At 31.3% G+C, this 17,286-nt stretch overlaps 2 protein-coding genes across 2 annotated transcripts; one reads left to right on the forward strand and one right to left on the reverse strand.

The window, feature by feature from the left end:
* Nucleotides 1-2,026: 2,026 nt before the first annotated feature.
* Nucleotides 2,027-4,086, reverse strand: LOC112512280 (NAC domain-containing protein 2-like). The gene is made up of 3 exons (XM_025118160.1): nucleotides 3,677-4,086; nucleotides 3,273-3,550; nucleotides 2,027-2,807 (listed from the first exon to the last, which is right to left on the reverse strand). The coding sequence occupies exons 1-3, from the start codon at nucleotides 3,837-3,839 to the stop codon at nucleotides 2,403-2,405; spliced, it is 846 nt and encodes a 281-aa protein (XP_024973928.1). The 5' UTR covers nucleotides 3,840-4,086; the 3' UTR covers nucleotides 2,027-2,402.
* Nucleotides 4,087-14,359: 10,273 nt separating this feature from the next.
* Nucleotides 14,360-16,876, forward strand: LOC112512582 (thioredoxin H2). The gene is made up of 2 exons (XM_025118625.1): nucleotides 14,360-14,712; nucleotides 16,550-16,876. Exons 1-2 carry the CDS (start codon nucleotides 14,443-14,445, stop codon nucleotides 16,697-16,699), a joined length of 420 nt encoding a protein of 139 aa, XP_024974393.1. The 5' UTR covers nucleotides 14,360-14,442; the 3' UTR covers nucleotides 16,700-16,876.
* Nucleotides 16,877-17,286: the final 410 nt, after the last annotated feature.

Genomic DNA, 17,286 nt, shown 5'->3' on the forward strand with positions numbered 1-17,286 from the left:
AAACTTTTTAATTAAGTTAAATATCTATATAATATTGTATTTTAATTTCAAAAATTATGTTTATATTTTCTTTATTTTTAACTATGTCATTGAAATATGTTGGTTAAAAAAATTAAAATTATTATAAAAAGAACAAATTTCATGAAAGAAAAAAAATAACGTACTTTAACTTGATTTCTATTTCGGTTTAACGTATTTTCAAATTTTCAATTTTGGTACATAAGATGTAAAGTTCCAAATATTTAGGTACCTAGGTAGGTAACTGGTTGAAACATTAACCAATTACCATGCTGATGTAACGAGTAATTGTAATATCCAATTCAGTATTATTTACTAAACCATTAACCATATATAATTTAAAAGAACAGAACAAAAGCAATCATTTAAATTATTATTATTATATAAAATAAAAGTAGTCGATGTGGGTGGTTGGGTTATTTGAAATTGAAAGGGACATGTAATGTAAGTCGGCAGGCATCACTTGGAAACAATTTGCAAGTTTCACAAGGAAAAGCTGAATGAGGTCTCAATTCATTCTCAAAAAGTGCATTCATTCATTCATGCACCACATGTTTTTCTTCGCTTCATTTCCTTTTCTTTATTTAATCATTACATTTCGACTAATTTCAGGGTTCCTGAGAACAGATTGTAAAATTCTCAGTGGTTTTTTAAAAACTCGAACTGATGAGAATAAGAAAACAGTAACGTCACGTGTGATTTTATATTAAAATCGCATGTAAAAGCACACGTGATTCACACAAATTTAAGTCGCTGGCCACGTCGCCTGCACACCTTTATGTTGAATGTCGGTGCAAAATCACATGTGATTTTGCACGTGATTTAACCGTTTTCGTGTTTTTTTTATTTACTTGTCGTTCTCTTTAGAACTTTCCTCCCTCTCTCTCTCTCTCTCTCTCTCTTTATGAAATTAAATAGCGGCTTTTGGTTTAAAAGAAATCAGATAAGTCTTCATTAAGCTTAGTTCACACGTCTATACAAGTCAAGCTCTAAACACGTGTGTAATTGGACCCCAAATTTTTTGGAGGCCGTATATAAAAACCCATTTTTAACATGGTAAAAGACTACCATAATGAATTGAATGTAAGATATGATAAGAACTGTTGTCAAATATGTGTGAGTTTTGAGTTGTCCGGACAAATTTTTTTTGTATTTTTCTGACCTGATTTTGAGAATTTGCAAGTAAAAAAGGGTAAACATCATCCCTCGCAGCGTTCCATCGCATTGGTCCTACAGTTATCATGAGAGAGGTAAACCGCGTATGCAAAAGGCAAAAGGTGATGCCTAGACTTGAACCCAAACTGTAACTGTTGTTTGTTTACAGTTCAATAAATTCAACTGTTTGAAAGACTTATTAGTTCACCTATCTATATGTTTGTTTATGACTTATTCAATAAGCAAATGGGTTTAAAAGAATTTATTGTCTATATTAACCTATCATTTTTTCCAATCATTCTCAATTCTAAAAAGACCTCAGATAAAGAATATAACCAGAAAGTTCAATAAGAGTATTATAAATTGTACTATCAGTGATCTGTTACAACAGACTGACTCACATTCGCTCTTACAACTCATAACCCATAAAGCCATCCCAAGATTTCGTTCAACTCTGGGAGTCAAATTAATCGGTGTTTCTTGCTTCGGCGAGTTAGTCTTTTCACAACTAGCTACCTCTCTTCGTTTTTTTTATTAACCTAGATATCCAACCCGCTATGCGAGCCGACTAATCCCAAGACGACCACCTGCTTTGCAGATAGCCCGGAGTCACCATATTTGAACCTCCGTGGCCACAAAGGGATTTTTATTTCTCCTTGGATTTGAACCTGGAACCTCCTGGTACTTTTGACCTTTGGAGCCAAGCTCAAACCAATCAGACACCACCCTTGTGGTTCTCTCTTCACTTTTATGTTTACATCAGATAGTTAACGGACTTTTTCGACAAAATTCTTGTAACAGACAACCAAATATATTTAGAACTGTATAATTATTACACAAACACCAAACCTTAAAAAGAGTTGTAAAACCAACACATTTATAATTCATTCCCATTTCTTCAAATTACAAAATCTAGAAAGGAAGTGAATGTGTTCTACTTTGGGTATAAATAATGCCACCATCAAGAATTCTTGCATCTATTGGCACTTACCCATTCTATTACCTCAACCCTCCTTTGCCCACACAAAATTGTACCCATTTTGCCCTTCAAATTATGTCCCATTTCAAGACTTGACCCATTGCAACTTGATACACAAATAAGTTCTTGAACTTTGTCTTTAACTTGGGTCATCATCCTCCGAATGCCGCGATATGTACTTTGCACTCGAACGACAGAATAAATCTATCGTCATCAAATGCAGTACGTACTCGGGGTTTTGCAAAATATCTCACATCGGAAAGGGCTTTAGTGTGTACATGAACATGTCTTGTAATGGAGAGAGTTGATAGTCGTTGTAGTACTGAGATGGAGGGGTAAAACTGTCATCTGGAAACGGGTCTATGTAATTGAATTGAAAGTCCTTCTTTTGAGGGTCGCTTTGGACCTCTTTTTCGTGTTCTGGGCTTGAGTCTGTATGTAAAGTTGGAACTGATTCCGATGTATCAAAATGGAACACGTCATTCATGACGTGATGGGGGACTGATGATTGCGGATGGAGCGGTGGCACAGGCGTGTAGGGTGTAATTTTGGGTTTTGTTTCGACTTCCATTTCCGAAAATTGATTATCAACGACATGATGCTTCTCGAGAGTGCCTTTCTTGTTGTATATTCGACATAATACCCAATCGTCTAACTGCAAAATACAAATACAAATAATTATTAATATCTTAAATTTCTCAAAAATATCGATTTTCGCAAATAGATCATAAACAAAATAAGGGGTTGTTTGTTTGATTTTTCATTAAGTTTTATATGGATAAAGATACATCATTAATTTGTCTGTGTAAATTGAAAAAGTTCTTTTTATTGGAGAGTTTCCTAATAAAAACATGTTTGGAAAAATTTGGCTTTCTGCATAAAGCTATTTTAGAAGCTTATTGGATAAGCCATTTTCTATATCATCAAGCCAAGCCACTACCGAACAATCATGTATCCTGCTAAGCTGCTAACAAACAAACTCTAAACCAACCCAGTAAATCCCATCAAAGCACGGTCAGAAATAAAGTACATATAAACTTCTACCTAAAAAACAGAGCGGTTGTTTTCATGAAAAACTGATCACAATCGTATTTAAACTTCATGAGTGAAAGAAAAGTACCCGTAGATTATTGTTACGCTTGCTGGCGGATCGATCTACGTTAGCGAGGCGGTATTCGTGCATTATCCAATTCGTTTTCACCCCACGAGGCGCTTTTCCGGCGTAAAACACCAAGGCCTTCTTGATTCCGACCGGTTTTGGTTTTCCGATCGGTTTATCAGCTCCGGTGGCCTTCCAATAACCAGTTCCGGCAGCTCTGTTCGGCCGTGATCCATTAGGATACTTCCGATCTCTAGGCGAGAAGAAATACCACTCCTTTTCTCCATACAAAGCCATATCTATCGAAATCAAAAATCAAATCTCCATCAGATCCAGATTACAGAGACGGTTTTCACTTTTCAATTAGGGCAAAAAAAAAAACACAATCGGAAAACAAAATCGAGAAGCGGATTTCAGAAATTTACCAGGAAGTTGCCATGGATCGAACTTGTATAGATCAATCTCGGCGATTATCGGAACGGAAATCGGCTGAGATGCGCATTTCCGACATAGGTAATGCATAACCAATTCTTCGTCCGTCGGGTGGAATCTGAACCCCGGCGGCAATTCCAAATTATCACAAGTCATTCACGGTAACGATTACTTCTCCTTCTAAACCTCGATTCCTCGATCTCCGATTTGGTTTTTTTCTCGTTCAAAACACCAGATCTGATTGTCGTTGTTTTCGGGTAGGGTTTTCAGCAGTTCGAAGATGAAGATGGAGCAATGGATATATATACATATATATGTATATGTATATATAGAGAGAGAAAGAGAGAGCACGTGGAGGATTGAATCTGGAAGTGGAAAACGTGGGTTCGAGGAAGGAACGAGCAGGAGAGAGGATTGTTGCTTGGATAAGAAGGTTTGGGGATTCACGGAGAAATTGACCGATTGGAGGCTGTGTGTCGTTATCTATGAAAACTGTAAAACAAGGTGTGGTGGTGGTGGTGGTGGCGGAGGAGGGCGAATGAGAGGGAGACACGTAGGTGGTCGGACCCATCTCCGGCGAGGAGGATGGTGTCACTGCGTTCGTCATGTGGTTTGGACGGATTCGGTCAGGGAGAAAAGTCGGCTGACACGAGGCGTGGATCGGTGTCACTTTGACTCGTGTCTGGTTTTCGTCATCAACCCACCTCAATCTCCTTCTCATTTATTAATGGGAAATTGGTGGAACCAACGTTTCTTTTGATTGCTCTCCTAATCAAAAGCTCATATTTTTTTTTCTTCCTCCAAACGATGATGTTATTTGATTATAAAAAATAAATATCAGGATATTTTTTAAAACATCATAATTAATTTATTGGTTAGTTTATTATTTTTCATATATGAGCTATTGTGTTTAAGTTTTTTATTGCAAATCTATTTTAAAAACATAATAAATCTGAAATTAAAAACTAAAAACTAAGAAAATGATACTAATGGAGTTTCGAACTCGGGTGTGGAATGAAAAATTACCTTGTATACCAACTCTACCAAGGATAACTTGGGTAACGTACTTTTAGAATTTCCATTTTGATGAACCAACTTTTAAAATCATACTTTCAAAACTTCCATTTTGGTGTTTAAGATCTAAAGTTTTAAACATTTAAGTACTCGGTAACTGGTTATCATACTGATGTGCTGAGTGATGGGATGAAATTGGGTTGAATAGCAAATAATACTGAGTTGGATAACACATCATTCGTCACATCAACATGGTAACCCGTTAATGCTTTAACAGGTTATCCGGGTACTTAAATGTTTAAAACTTTACATCTTAGGTACCTAAATGAAAGTTTTGAAAGTACGTTAGCAAAAATATGAATCAAGTTAAAATAAGTTAATTTTTCATGCAATTTACCCTAATAAAAATATTATATATGTTTTAAAATAAAAATAATTTAAAAAAAATATTAAACTAATATTTTATATATAATTAAAAATATATATTTTATTTTTCATTATTAAAATTTTAATACCTTTTCTCTAGGTTTTTGTTAGTTGTACTTATTTGAAAATGGATTTCAATCGTTAAAACGAATATGACGTTGTATTTTGACTGAAATACCCTTTTAACGTTTTCTTCGCATCTTACAAAATAATTATAGACTTAAATTAGTTTTTGTAATAACGACACTTACCAAACAAATATTCAATTTTATGGGTCGTTTATTAAACGTTTATCTACTAACTATTTAAAAAGTAATTTTCTTTATCTGATGAACATGGCAAGGGTCAAAAATCTTACTCGGTAAGCGCGATGATAAAGATGAAGAGTCTTACTTGGTAAGTGAGGGTGACGACTCTTGCCCGGTTAAGTGCTTACCAGGTAAATTGTTGCATACGCTACCATTTTAATTTACTACAATCTAATCCAATAAAATAAATTATAGTGTTGACTCCTAACAGTAAGTGTTTACCGGTTAAACATTTTCTTTTCATTTATTTGTATTTTCTTTTATATTCTATTTTCCATTTCCTCCAACGCTACACGACTTTCTGGATTCCTCCCAAGTGATGTATCTAGTCCAGAATTGACGCACCTCTGGTGTACCAATTATTGTGCCCACCATAAACGTTGGGTAGCCAAGTGCGGAGTGGATAACTGCTGATGGTGTGCGAATGACTTGACCAACTACCTAATTAGTCACATCAAAGGTCGTTTGCATCTCTGATTTACTATCACATGTGTATCATATTTGATGGAATACGGTATTACGTAAAATCCTACATCGGTTGGGGAGGGAAACAAAAGTTTCCATATAAGCGACTGGATACCTCCTATATCGTACGCGTTCTAAAACCGTGAGTCCAGGTGTGTGGACAAAACCGACAATATCTTGTATAGTTGGTCTCGGATGTTACAGATGGTATCAAAGCGGGAACCCGATTGGTACGTCAACGGGGACGCTGGGCTTCTAAGGAAGGTGGCTTGTAAGATCCCACATCAGTTGGGGAGGAAAACAAAAGTTACTTTATTAGAGCATCTCTAATGAACTTATCTAGTCCAATTTTTGGAGGTTGAAGTGCTCCAATCGTCCGACAAAATGACAAAATTTATGCCGCCCAACCACAAGGGTGGTGCCTGATTGGTTTGAGCTTGGCTCCAAATGTCAAAAGTAACATGAGGTCTCAGGTTCAAATCCAAGGAGGAATAAAAATCCTCTTGTGGCCACGAAAATTCAAATGTGGTAACTCCGGGCTATCTGCAAAACAAGTAATCACCTTGGGATTAGTCGACTCGAATAACGGATTGGATATATAGGTTAATTAAAAAAAAATTATGTTGGACAATCTTGTGAAACTGCATTTTTGCAGTGTTGAGGTGTAAACGGCAAATATGTGGTTCCACCATTAATTCAATTATATATATATATATATATATATAGGGTTGGGTTCATGTGAGACCAAAAGTTTTTCGTGAGACCTTATGAGACCAATTTATGTTCATTGATCAACTTTTTAAGCTAATGATCTAATGGTCTATAGTTGCACGGTGGCAATTTTGTAATTATTGAGAAGGCTCGTGGCAATTTTGTGATTATAAATATTGAGATTGTAGATCTAATCCAAGGGTTGAGAATTGGTCTTACGAGTCTCATGAAAAAATCTTGGTCTCATATGATCTCAAGTCTATATATATATATTATTTAAATAAATTACATGTTTATTCTTTTTATATAAATTATTATATATAACAATTATCATTTCATTAAAAATGACTTTTTATATTATTTTTAATATAATTTTGTGTTCTTTGGTGTGTTTTTTAGAGTGAGACTGGAGTTGATATTTTTCTGGTGTTAATGATCCCATAGAATTTGATGTTTTTTTGGTGTTAAGGTTGAAGATGGTCTCAAAAGATTGGATACATTCTCAATGTATGTGGACAAAACAGACAATATCTGATATGGTTGGTCTAAGATGTTACAGTTGATATCAGAGCCAGATTACCAGACTGGTGTATCAGCGAGGATGTTGGGCTCCCAAGTGGGGTGGATTATAAGATTTCATATTGGTTTGAGAAAGAAACAAAAGTTACCATATAAGAGACTGAATACCTCATCTACCAAGACGTTTTAAACCGTGAGTTCAGGTATGTGTACAAAACAGACAATATCTAACACAGTTGACTTGAGATATTACATGTTCTTACATACTCGTAAAATAAAAGTATACTCGTTTGAATTCTTTCTATTACATATCTTAATTATTTTCATAGTAAACTAGAAGTCATTGGGATATATTTTAATGAAATAATATGTCGATGCTAAAGAATATACCTTTTTCCTAAAATGGACATCTCTAGTGCCGTAGTGCACCCAAGTGATTGTTGATGTGACGAGGGTAGTCTGGTCTTTCTACACGTGGATTATGATTAATGATTAATGATTAAAGATTGCAGATCGAATCAATCATATGATATGATATATACAAATTTAATGTGAAAGAAATTTCTTTAATTATATATACATAGAGAAAGAGAAAGACTCGGGATCATGTAAAATTAAGGGTTTTTCGTGAGACCCGTAAGACTAATTTTCAACATTTTGATTAGATATACAATCTGAACATTCATAATCACAAAATTGTCACGAAACTTCTCAATAATCATAAAATTGTCACCGTACAACTTTAAACCATTAGATTATTAGCTTATAAAGTTGATCAATGAACATAAATTAGTCTTACGAGTCATCCCATTGGTCTTATGTGAAATCAATTATATATATATATATATATATATGTGTGTGTGTGTGTGTGTTTGTATGTGTGACGTGGTTGTTCTATATTCATAACTTAGGGATGAGATTTGAAAGGAACATGTGGCAATGAGGAATTTAATACGTCAAATTATACGCACATGTATAATCATAATTTGTCACATTTCCATTTTTTTTAATCATCATTCCATCATTTTAATCATTTACTTCATTTAGTTATTTATTTAAATATACATCAATAATTTAAACGCTTTTTTTTTATATTTAAAGTCAAAATATAATAAAAAGAACCCAAAAATTATCGTTTATTTAAATGTTTATCCGATAAGGATTTACTGTTAATAGTCAACGTTATAATTTATTTTATTGGGTAAAATTGTAGTACATCAACATGGTATCGTGTGTAACAATTTACCCGGTAAACACTAACCCGAGTAAAAGTCGTCGTTCTCACTTATCGAGTAAGACTCTTCATCTTTATCATTGCTCTTACCGGATAAGATTTTTGACTTTTGCTATATTTATCCGGTAAGGAAAATTACCCGATAAACACTTTCCGAATAAACGTTTAGTAAACGGGCCCCTTAATCATTTTAATATATATATATATATATATATATATAATTTATACTATATATAATTTTTATATTACCTAAGAACAATTTCAAATATAATATTAAAAGTAAATTACAATTTCCATCCTTGGTGTTTGTTAAAAGTTTCGATTTTATTCCCTGTGATTTCAAAATTACAATTTTAGTTTCTATGGGTTGCTATTAATTATCTTTGTTCTTGAAGCCAACTGCTACTTTTAGTTAGGAGTCGCATAAACCAAACGGAATTATAAACTAAATGGATGAAAAACGAAAAAAAGAGTTGTAAACTCACATCGATGAAGACAACAATAAGTTTACAATCAAAGGGACAAAAACCATATTTTAAAAAACACAAGGACTAAAATAGCCACTTTTAACAAACTATAGGGATGAAAAATGTAATATATTTTAATATTAATAAATATTAAAAATATCACATACACATTTTATCATTTAATAAACAGTATTTTATTAGATTACATAAAATAACCTTGTGATGATATAAAAAAGAAGATTTGTATATGAATCTATTAAAAAAAAAAGTAAAAATTGCATGAAAAAATAATGTATTTTAATTTGATTTTTATTTTGCATAACGTATTTTTAAAATTTCCATTTTGGTACCTAAGATGTAAAGTTTTAAACATTTAAGTACTCGCGTAACCAATTGAACATTAACCGGTTACGATGCTGATGTAACGAGTGATGTGGTATCCTTTGCTGACATGGATGTCTTAATCTAAAATTAGTTTTTTTTTTTATGTATTGTGGTTTACTAGAAGCAAGAGCTAATGTTTCAACCGGTTATCCGGATACTTAAATGTTAAAAACTTTACATCTTAGGTACCAAAATAAAAGTTTATAAAATATTTTACCCAAAATAAGAATCAAGTTAAAAATATGTTATTTTTTCATGTAATTTGCTAAAAAAAATAAATATTTAAATATACATATATAAAATGACATTACAAATTATTTACATGAATTTATATGTATATATTGAAATATATATTTTTTAATTATTCACATATGATTTCCTTATTTAAAGTGACTATATGTAGTTGTTTGTTTACCTCTTAATAGTTCTATTAAGAGGTGAATCTTGTTTGACAAAACAAAAATTTGTATGTTAATGGTTCTAAAACCCTATGAATGATTTTGTATCATTAGTTTTCCTTAACCATTCAGCTCCCTAATTTCATCGTAAACAATAACCAAACAATTATATTTTATTTTTCACTATATCATAAGAGTTTATTGATCATTCCGATCACTTAATTATTCTGCCTAAAATCATTCGGCAACTATCAAACAATTCATATGTATGATACATATTTTAATCATAGATTATATATATATATATATATATATATATATATATATAGAGAGAGAGAGAGAGGACGTTTTAAATGCAATTAATCATATTTATACAACAAATACAACTCAATCAATTGAGATATTTATGGAAACAATGAGAGTTCATTTATTATGTTTTGAATATTTATGAAAGATGACTACGGTTCATTAATTATGATCAATACTTTATATTAGAAAATGATCTAAACTTTTATGAAATCCTATATTTATCAAATTAAATAAATAATTAAAATTAAGTTATATTGATTGTACAAATATAAAAAAATTTATAATAATTCACTATCTCTATATATGATAAATGTAAAAAAAGTGATGCATTTATAAGTTGCTTTTTAGGTTTAAGTAAAAAGTGGAGTGGAAAAGGCAAAATGGTAGTGTGAAAGGTGGGTTTTTGTAAGTGAGGCCAGATTCATTGCATTTAATTCCAAAAGTTAACACCTCCCCCACTCAATTCTATTTCTGCCATTTCCTTTTGACTATTTTGACTAAATTTTTTTAGGAGAATTGAACCAATTAGATTATTCTTTCTTTTTTAATTATTAATTTGCAAGATTTATTTAAGTTGTTGTTTAATAGCTGTTGAATGATTTGGTGTATAATAATTAAGTGGTCAGAATGATTAAGAGACTTTTATAATATAGTGTAAAAATTGTTTGGTAATTATTCAGAATGAAAGTAGGGTGCTGAATGGTTAAGAGAGACCTAATATAAAATCATTTAGAGAGTTTTAGAACTGTAAAGATGCAAACCTTTTTTTCACCAAACAAGATCCACCTCTTAGTGTAATAATTGCATATATCTAATGTGATTTTACATATAAAACTGTCAAATCACGTGTAAAATCACATGTGAATTTACATTAATGATCAAAAAAAGTGTGCGGACAACTTATGGTCACGTTTTCAGGTTGCATGAATCACATGTGATTTTGTACGTGATGTTAGTTCAAAATCACATGTGATTCGGTTGTTCTCTTATCTATGGTATATTATAAAGCATTTGGGTTAACTCTTAAAAACCATTTATAATGCATCAAGTAGTGTTTAATTATACATATTATTAAAAATTCAATATTACAAAATAAATGGTGTATGAGCAGAACTTAAAATTATATGTTTGAATTTATATAAATAACCGATAAACATAACCAAATACAAGATAAACATCTCATTTTAAATATAAAAAATCTAACATATAATTAGGATAGTCAATAAGTTATAAAGAATAGTTAATTATTATCATTATAAATAAATTATATTATTAAATCTAAAATAAATTAATTTGTTAATAAACCTAAATTAAATTATAATAAAAATATTGAATTAAACATTATCTTTGTAAAAAAATTATATTATTGAATTTTAAAAAATTACTTCGTTATTAAACCTAAATTAAATTATATTAAAAAAAATGAACTAAAAAATTGTACATAAAAAAACAAGAACTTTTGAATTGTTAATTTGATACTAATATCGATATAAATTTTTATAGGTATTCAAATTTATATTTTATTTAAATATAAAAATATTATTGTTTTCTAAAAACCATATAAAACTGTATTATAAAATCGATGAAGACAAATAATAAAACGAAACATTAAAATCGAGATATATCTCGATGAATTGCATGAGTACGCTTCTAGTTCTCTTAAATAGGTATTGTTCTCGTTTGAAACCGATTCTTTCTCTCTCTTTATATATATATATATATATATATATATATATATATATATGATTGAGTTCATGTGAGACCAACATGTTTCCATGAGGCTTGTGAAACCATTTTTTTACATTTGAAATTTCACAGCAAAACACTGTTAGTGTAAAACAAAGTCGAGCATGTTGTGAGCATTCACAACAAAACATTGTGAATGTTACCTTCACAGTGTTTTGCTGTGAAGTTTCAACTGGAAAAAAATGGTATCACAAGTCTCACGAGAACATGCTAGTCTAACGTGATTTCAAGTACACATGCATATAGACATGTAGTCTCTTACAAAGTACTTTTTCACTCTCAAATTAAATGTCCACATTCTTCTTTAATTTGTTTCAAAATAAGTGTTCATTTTCAAAAGTAAGGTTCCACTTTCTTATTCTACCTTTAATTATGAGATGAATAAAATATTTCTATTTATTATAAAAGATGACAATATCATTTAATTATTTAAAAACTAAAATAATTACATATTTTTAAAATTATATGTTATATTCATTGTGAATATTTGTTTTTAGAATTAACTATGAAGTAAGATAATATTTGTCAAAGACCTTCCAGCCTAATGGTAAAGGCTTGAGTATGGCATAGTCATGAACCCGAGTTCGAGCCCTGGGAGGGGAGTGTTGACGACATTTAAGTGGGGCCATGTTTNGCCTCCAAATTTGCCGGGGATTAGTCGGGCTTTGGCCCGGACACCCTTACAAAAAAAAAAAAAAAAAAGATAATAATGGGTTGGGCCTCTTCATTTTCAGTTATTAAAGGCCCACTTTTTTTTTGTTGGGTTTTCTGTGTACATTAATCTTTCTGTATATATTGGAAATGTTTTTGTTTGAGATAGTTTTTTCATGGTTTTCTTTTTTAGAATATATTTTTTAAATTGAAAAGTGCGAATTACATGAAAAAGTAACGTACTTTAACTTGAGTCAATAACGTACTTTCAAAACTTCCATTTTGGTACCTAAGGTGTAAAGTTTTAAACATTTAAGTATCACGTAACTTATTGAAGACTAATTTTAGATTAAAAAAAATTTCATGTCACTAACCATGTCAACAAATAATACTGAGTTGGATACCACATCACTCGCCAGTCGCCAATCAGCATTATGATCGGTTACCCGGGTACTTAAATGTTTAAAAATTTACATCTTAGGTACCAAAATGGAAGTTTTGAAGTACGTTACCTAAAATAGGGAATCAAGTTAACGTACGTTATTTTTTCATGCAATTTGCTCATTTAGTATCTCGATAAAGTTTCAAATAAATATTATATAAAATGATAATACAGTAAATTCCTAAAAGAAACAAATTCCTGTAACTTGGCAATTATTTTTCTAATCTAACTTTAGAGATTTTCTCACTTCCTTCTATGTTACAGATGTTGTTTGAGATGCTATAAATTCTTTTCTTTTATATGGTAGATTACGAAGTGATGATTTTTTTAACGAATTTGGTCATCGGGCTAAAAAGTTATCTGATAATTCTATTGAACTCGAGGGTAAATTGGTCTTTTTGCTGAGTTTCTTGAGTTTTAGTGGTCATCGGACATGTACAATGGAGCAAGTGTTACCGACTTCGGATTCCCATCTTTAAAATCAATGCCAGATTCTATCGTTATTTTCGGATTACCATGAAAAATTGAACCCGAAGCAAATATGGATATGAGGGATGGTTCACGAACTTACCCTATCTAGGTCACGAACTAGATGCATTTTGATGGCTTTAGGTTTTTCATTTAAGGGGCCGTTTAACAGAATGTTATCAAGTAAACACTTATTAGTAATAGTTGTCATTCTCACTAGCTTTATCGGGTAAAATTACTGGTCATCAAAATGGCATCGTATGCCACAATCTTACCCAATAATCATTTACCGGTAAGAGTTGTAAGAATTGGTCCAAGAATCAAAATTGTGAAAAATTGCATACCTCCAATTAACCTACATAACAAATAAAATCTTAAAAATTAAGGGGTTGTTTGTTTGCCTCTTAATAGTTTCATTAAGGATAGTCTCTGAATAACTAAAAGATGAATCTTATTTGGTAAAAGAAAAAGTCTACCTTTTAATGGTTTCTAAAACCCTCTGAATGACTTTGTATCTTGTGTCTCCCTTAACCATTCAACACTCTAATTAAACAATTTTGTTTCATTTTGCACTATATTATAAAAGCTTCTTAATTATTTTATACCAAACCATTCAACAATTGTCAAACAACATCTTACTGAAAATTTGTCCTAAAACAGAATAAAAGGTAGAGTAAACTACAAATTTGGTCATATGGTTTGTCAAATATAACACTTTTAATTTCTATAATTTCAAAATTACAAGATAGCCATCATAGTTTGTAAAAACGTTCAGATATAATCCTTGTTTCTAACATTCGTTAAAAAGTTTCGTTAAATAAGGAGTATTTTCGTATTTTATTATTATTTTTATTTGTTATTCAAATCAAAAATCATAGGGACCAAATCATAAAATCAATTTTGATTAGATAAAACACAAAAATATCAATAATGTAAATGAAAATAATACCCCTTATTTAATGAAATTTTTAACCGTCATTAGAGGCAAGGATCAAATTCGAACATTTTTGCAGATTATGATGGCTATCTTGTAATTTTAAAATTTTGTAGGGACTAAAAATGTTATTTCGACAAATCACATGGACCAAATTTGTAGTTTATTCTAAGAGGTAAAGAAAAGATGAAAGCTACGGGGTGGATTCTTCGTAGAATTCCCACCTACATTCTCTCGTCGTCTTTTTGTGTTCATCTACTCTTTGTGTTCGCCGCCGGCAACCATGGGATCGATGTTATCGACGATTTTAGGTGGAGAACAGCCTGGTAACGGAGACGATTCATCGTCGGAGGAATCACGAGTCATCCAATTCCATTCATCTCAGCGTTGGCAGCTTCATTTCAATGATTCGAAACAATCGCCCAAACTCATGGTGGTTGATTTCTCTGCCACATGGTGTGGTCCTTGCAAGATGTTAGAGCCTTTCCTCCGATCTCTAGCTTCCAAGTATGAAGACGTCGAGTTCATAAAGATCGATGTCGATGAATTGAAGGTAAGTTATTCACGATTATGCTATCGAACGTCTTCAGATTTTTTTTTTCTCTCTCTCTCTGGAATTGTTGATCGATTACTGCGATTTAACTGAACAATTAGATTTAGGTTTGAATCTAGTTATTGAATTGGAACTGGAATTCGTTGACTTCAACTTTCGAAACATGAACCTATTTTTGGTTTGATTTGGATTCTAATTCTCTGGAATCGGAGTTGCCTAACATAAACGCTACTGGAAGCATGAAGCTATGGATCACTGGGATGTTAAACATTATATTTGGGATTAATTAAATTAGCTATCAAATCTTCCGTGTTTTACAATAAAAATATGCTTCGATAGAACAAGTTCAAATCTAGAGCTCAAAAATCAGGAACATAATTTTGTTATAAACCAAATCAACAAACATATGTAGCCTGTTGATAGTATCGTACCAATGATGGTTGATAGTACCAATGATGCAAATGCAAATCTGGTGGTTGATACTTGATGATGTCATACCAAGTATGTAAACTTGTTTGGGACATGGTATTGAAAATTGTGTATCATGGTAATACCATCTTCTGATTTATTTAATTATTTATATAGTTTTTGTATTTTTTTTACTTATATAAATATATATATAGAGAGAGAGAGATGAGTTATTATGCAACATTTATATTTGTACAATCAATATAACTTAATCTCAGCCGTCCATTTAATTTGATGAATATGTGATATCATAAAAGTTTTGATTGTTTTCTAATATAAAGTATTGATCATAATTAATGAACTCTAGTCATCTTCCATAAATATTCAAATCATAATAAATGAACTCTCAGCATATTCATAAATATCTCAATTGATTGAGTTGCATTGGTTATACAAATGTACATGATTGCATTTGAAATATACCATATATATATATATATATATATTAAATATTAAACATTGTAATTTTTAACTAATCTATTTAGATGATTGAATGTTTGTAAGTTTTATTTATTGCAATTAAAAACCCTTAAACCACGATTGTTACTTGAAAACTCAAAATTTGAACAAAATGGCAATATGATATATATGTTATTTGAAGTTGGTATAAACCTAGTACCAACCGAAAAAAGTAGGTACCAAATACAGTTGCTTGGTACACGATATTGGAAGTTGTATACCACGGTTTACCATAGTACCGACTTATTTAATCATTTATTCGTTTTTGTATTTTTTTATATATTGAATATTAAACATTGTAACTTTAACTATTTTGTTTAAACATTTGTTTTCAAGTTTTATTTTTTGCAATTAAGAACCCTTAAACATACACATATGTTACTTGGAAACTCAAAATTTGAACAAAATGACAAATATTATATATATATATATATATATATATATATATACACACACACACGCACGTAACTTGAAGTTGGTACAAACCAATACCAACTGAAAAAAGTTGGTACAATTACAGTTGATTGATATATGGTATAGGATTTTGGGTACCAATTATGGAATTGGTCATTACACAGTATGATGGAAAAAAACACTTGATACCCTACCAAGTACACCCCTACTAAAAAATGTATATCCGAACTATTCGATAAAGCAGATTAAGAGAACAAAAATTTGTTATCCCATGTTTACTGCGACATTTGACATGACATGACATGACATCACATGATTGAGTAGGCCAAAATGCTTTTTATTGTCTCACCAGAATAGGTGAAACAAAATCAAACAAGATTTTGATAAATTACTAAAATAACCATGCCAAATTAAAACCTTAAAACATGTTCAGTCTGGTCTGAGTACCAAACACAATCAGATAAAAACATTGAATTGATTGGTGAATTGAATGTAGGATGTGGCACAACAATTCAGTGTGAATGCAATGCCAACCCTGGTACTGTTAAAACAAGGGAAAGAGGTGGAAAGAATTATTGGTGCCAAAAAGGATGAACTGGAGAAGAAGATCCTCAAGCACAGGGAAGCTCCTAAATTTGCTGCTTGATTTCATTTTGTATCATATGTTTGTTGCAAAAACTCCAAACTGCTTGATTTCATTTTGTATCATATGCTTGTTGCAAAAACTCGAAACTGTTTTTCGTAATTGGGGATTTGGAATTACGCTTTGTATGGAGTAACGAAGGGTGGTCTTTAGACATCGGCGTTACTATTTTCCTTTGGTTAATTGTGTTTTTTTTTTCTCTTTAACTTCGTTATCCCTTTTGAGTTTTGTGAAGGCATTTGTGAGGTAGACGGGTGAAAAAATTGTGGAAGGTTTTAGGATTTTAGTTTGATATTGATAGTTTGGTAATTTATCAATCTTGTCTAATCTTTCTTAGGGTTGGGTTCAAGTGAGACCTATTTGTTTTGTAAGACCCGTGAGACCACATAATAATAGTGAAAGTTCATAGAAAAATCACTATGAATGTTTAGTGTTATTTATGTGGTCTCACGAAAACAGTCTGGTATCATATGATCCCAAGTCATATTCCTTATTTTTGTTTCGTTTATTCTGGTTCCGTGAGACCACAGAGTAATAGTGAAAGTTCACAGCAAAACATTGTGAAGCATAAAAAACACCGAACATTCACA

The sequence above is a fragment of the Cynara cardunculus genome (genome assembly GCF_001531365.2).
Source record: "Cynara cardunculus var. scolymus isolate 2C chromosome LG 5, CcrdV1, whole genome shotgun sequence".
Taxonomy (NCBI): domain Eukaryota; kingdom Viridiplantae; phylum Streptophyta; class Magnoliopsida; order Asterales; family Asteraceae; genus Cynara; species Cynara cardunculus.

Excerpts from the sequence above, each read along its gene's own strand:
- LOC112512280 (XM_025118160.1), bottom strand. The coding sequence starts at position 3,839 with ATGACTTGTGATAATTTGGAATTGCCGCCGGGGTTCAGATTCCACCCG. Across the intron at positions 3,551-3,676 it reads CGATCCATGGCAACTTCCTG|ATATGGCTTTGTATGGAGAA; the intron begins GTAAATTTCTGA and ends TGATTTCGATAG. Across the intron at positions 2,808-3,272 it reads AGCGTAACAATAATCTACGG|TTAGACGATTGGGTATTATG; the intron begins GTACTTTTCTTT and ends TGTATTTTGCAG.
- LOC112512582 (XM_025118625.1), top strand. The coding sequence starts at position 14,443 with ATGGGATCGATGTTATCGACGATTTTAGGTGGAGAACAGCCTGGTAAC. Across the intron at positions 14,713-16,549 it reads TCGATGTCGATGAATTGAAG|GATGTGGCACAACAATTCAG; the intron begins GTAAGTTATTCA and ends AATTGAATGTAG.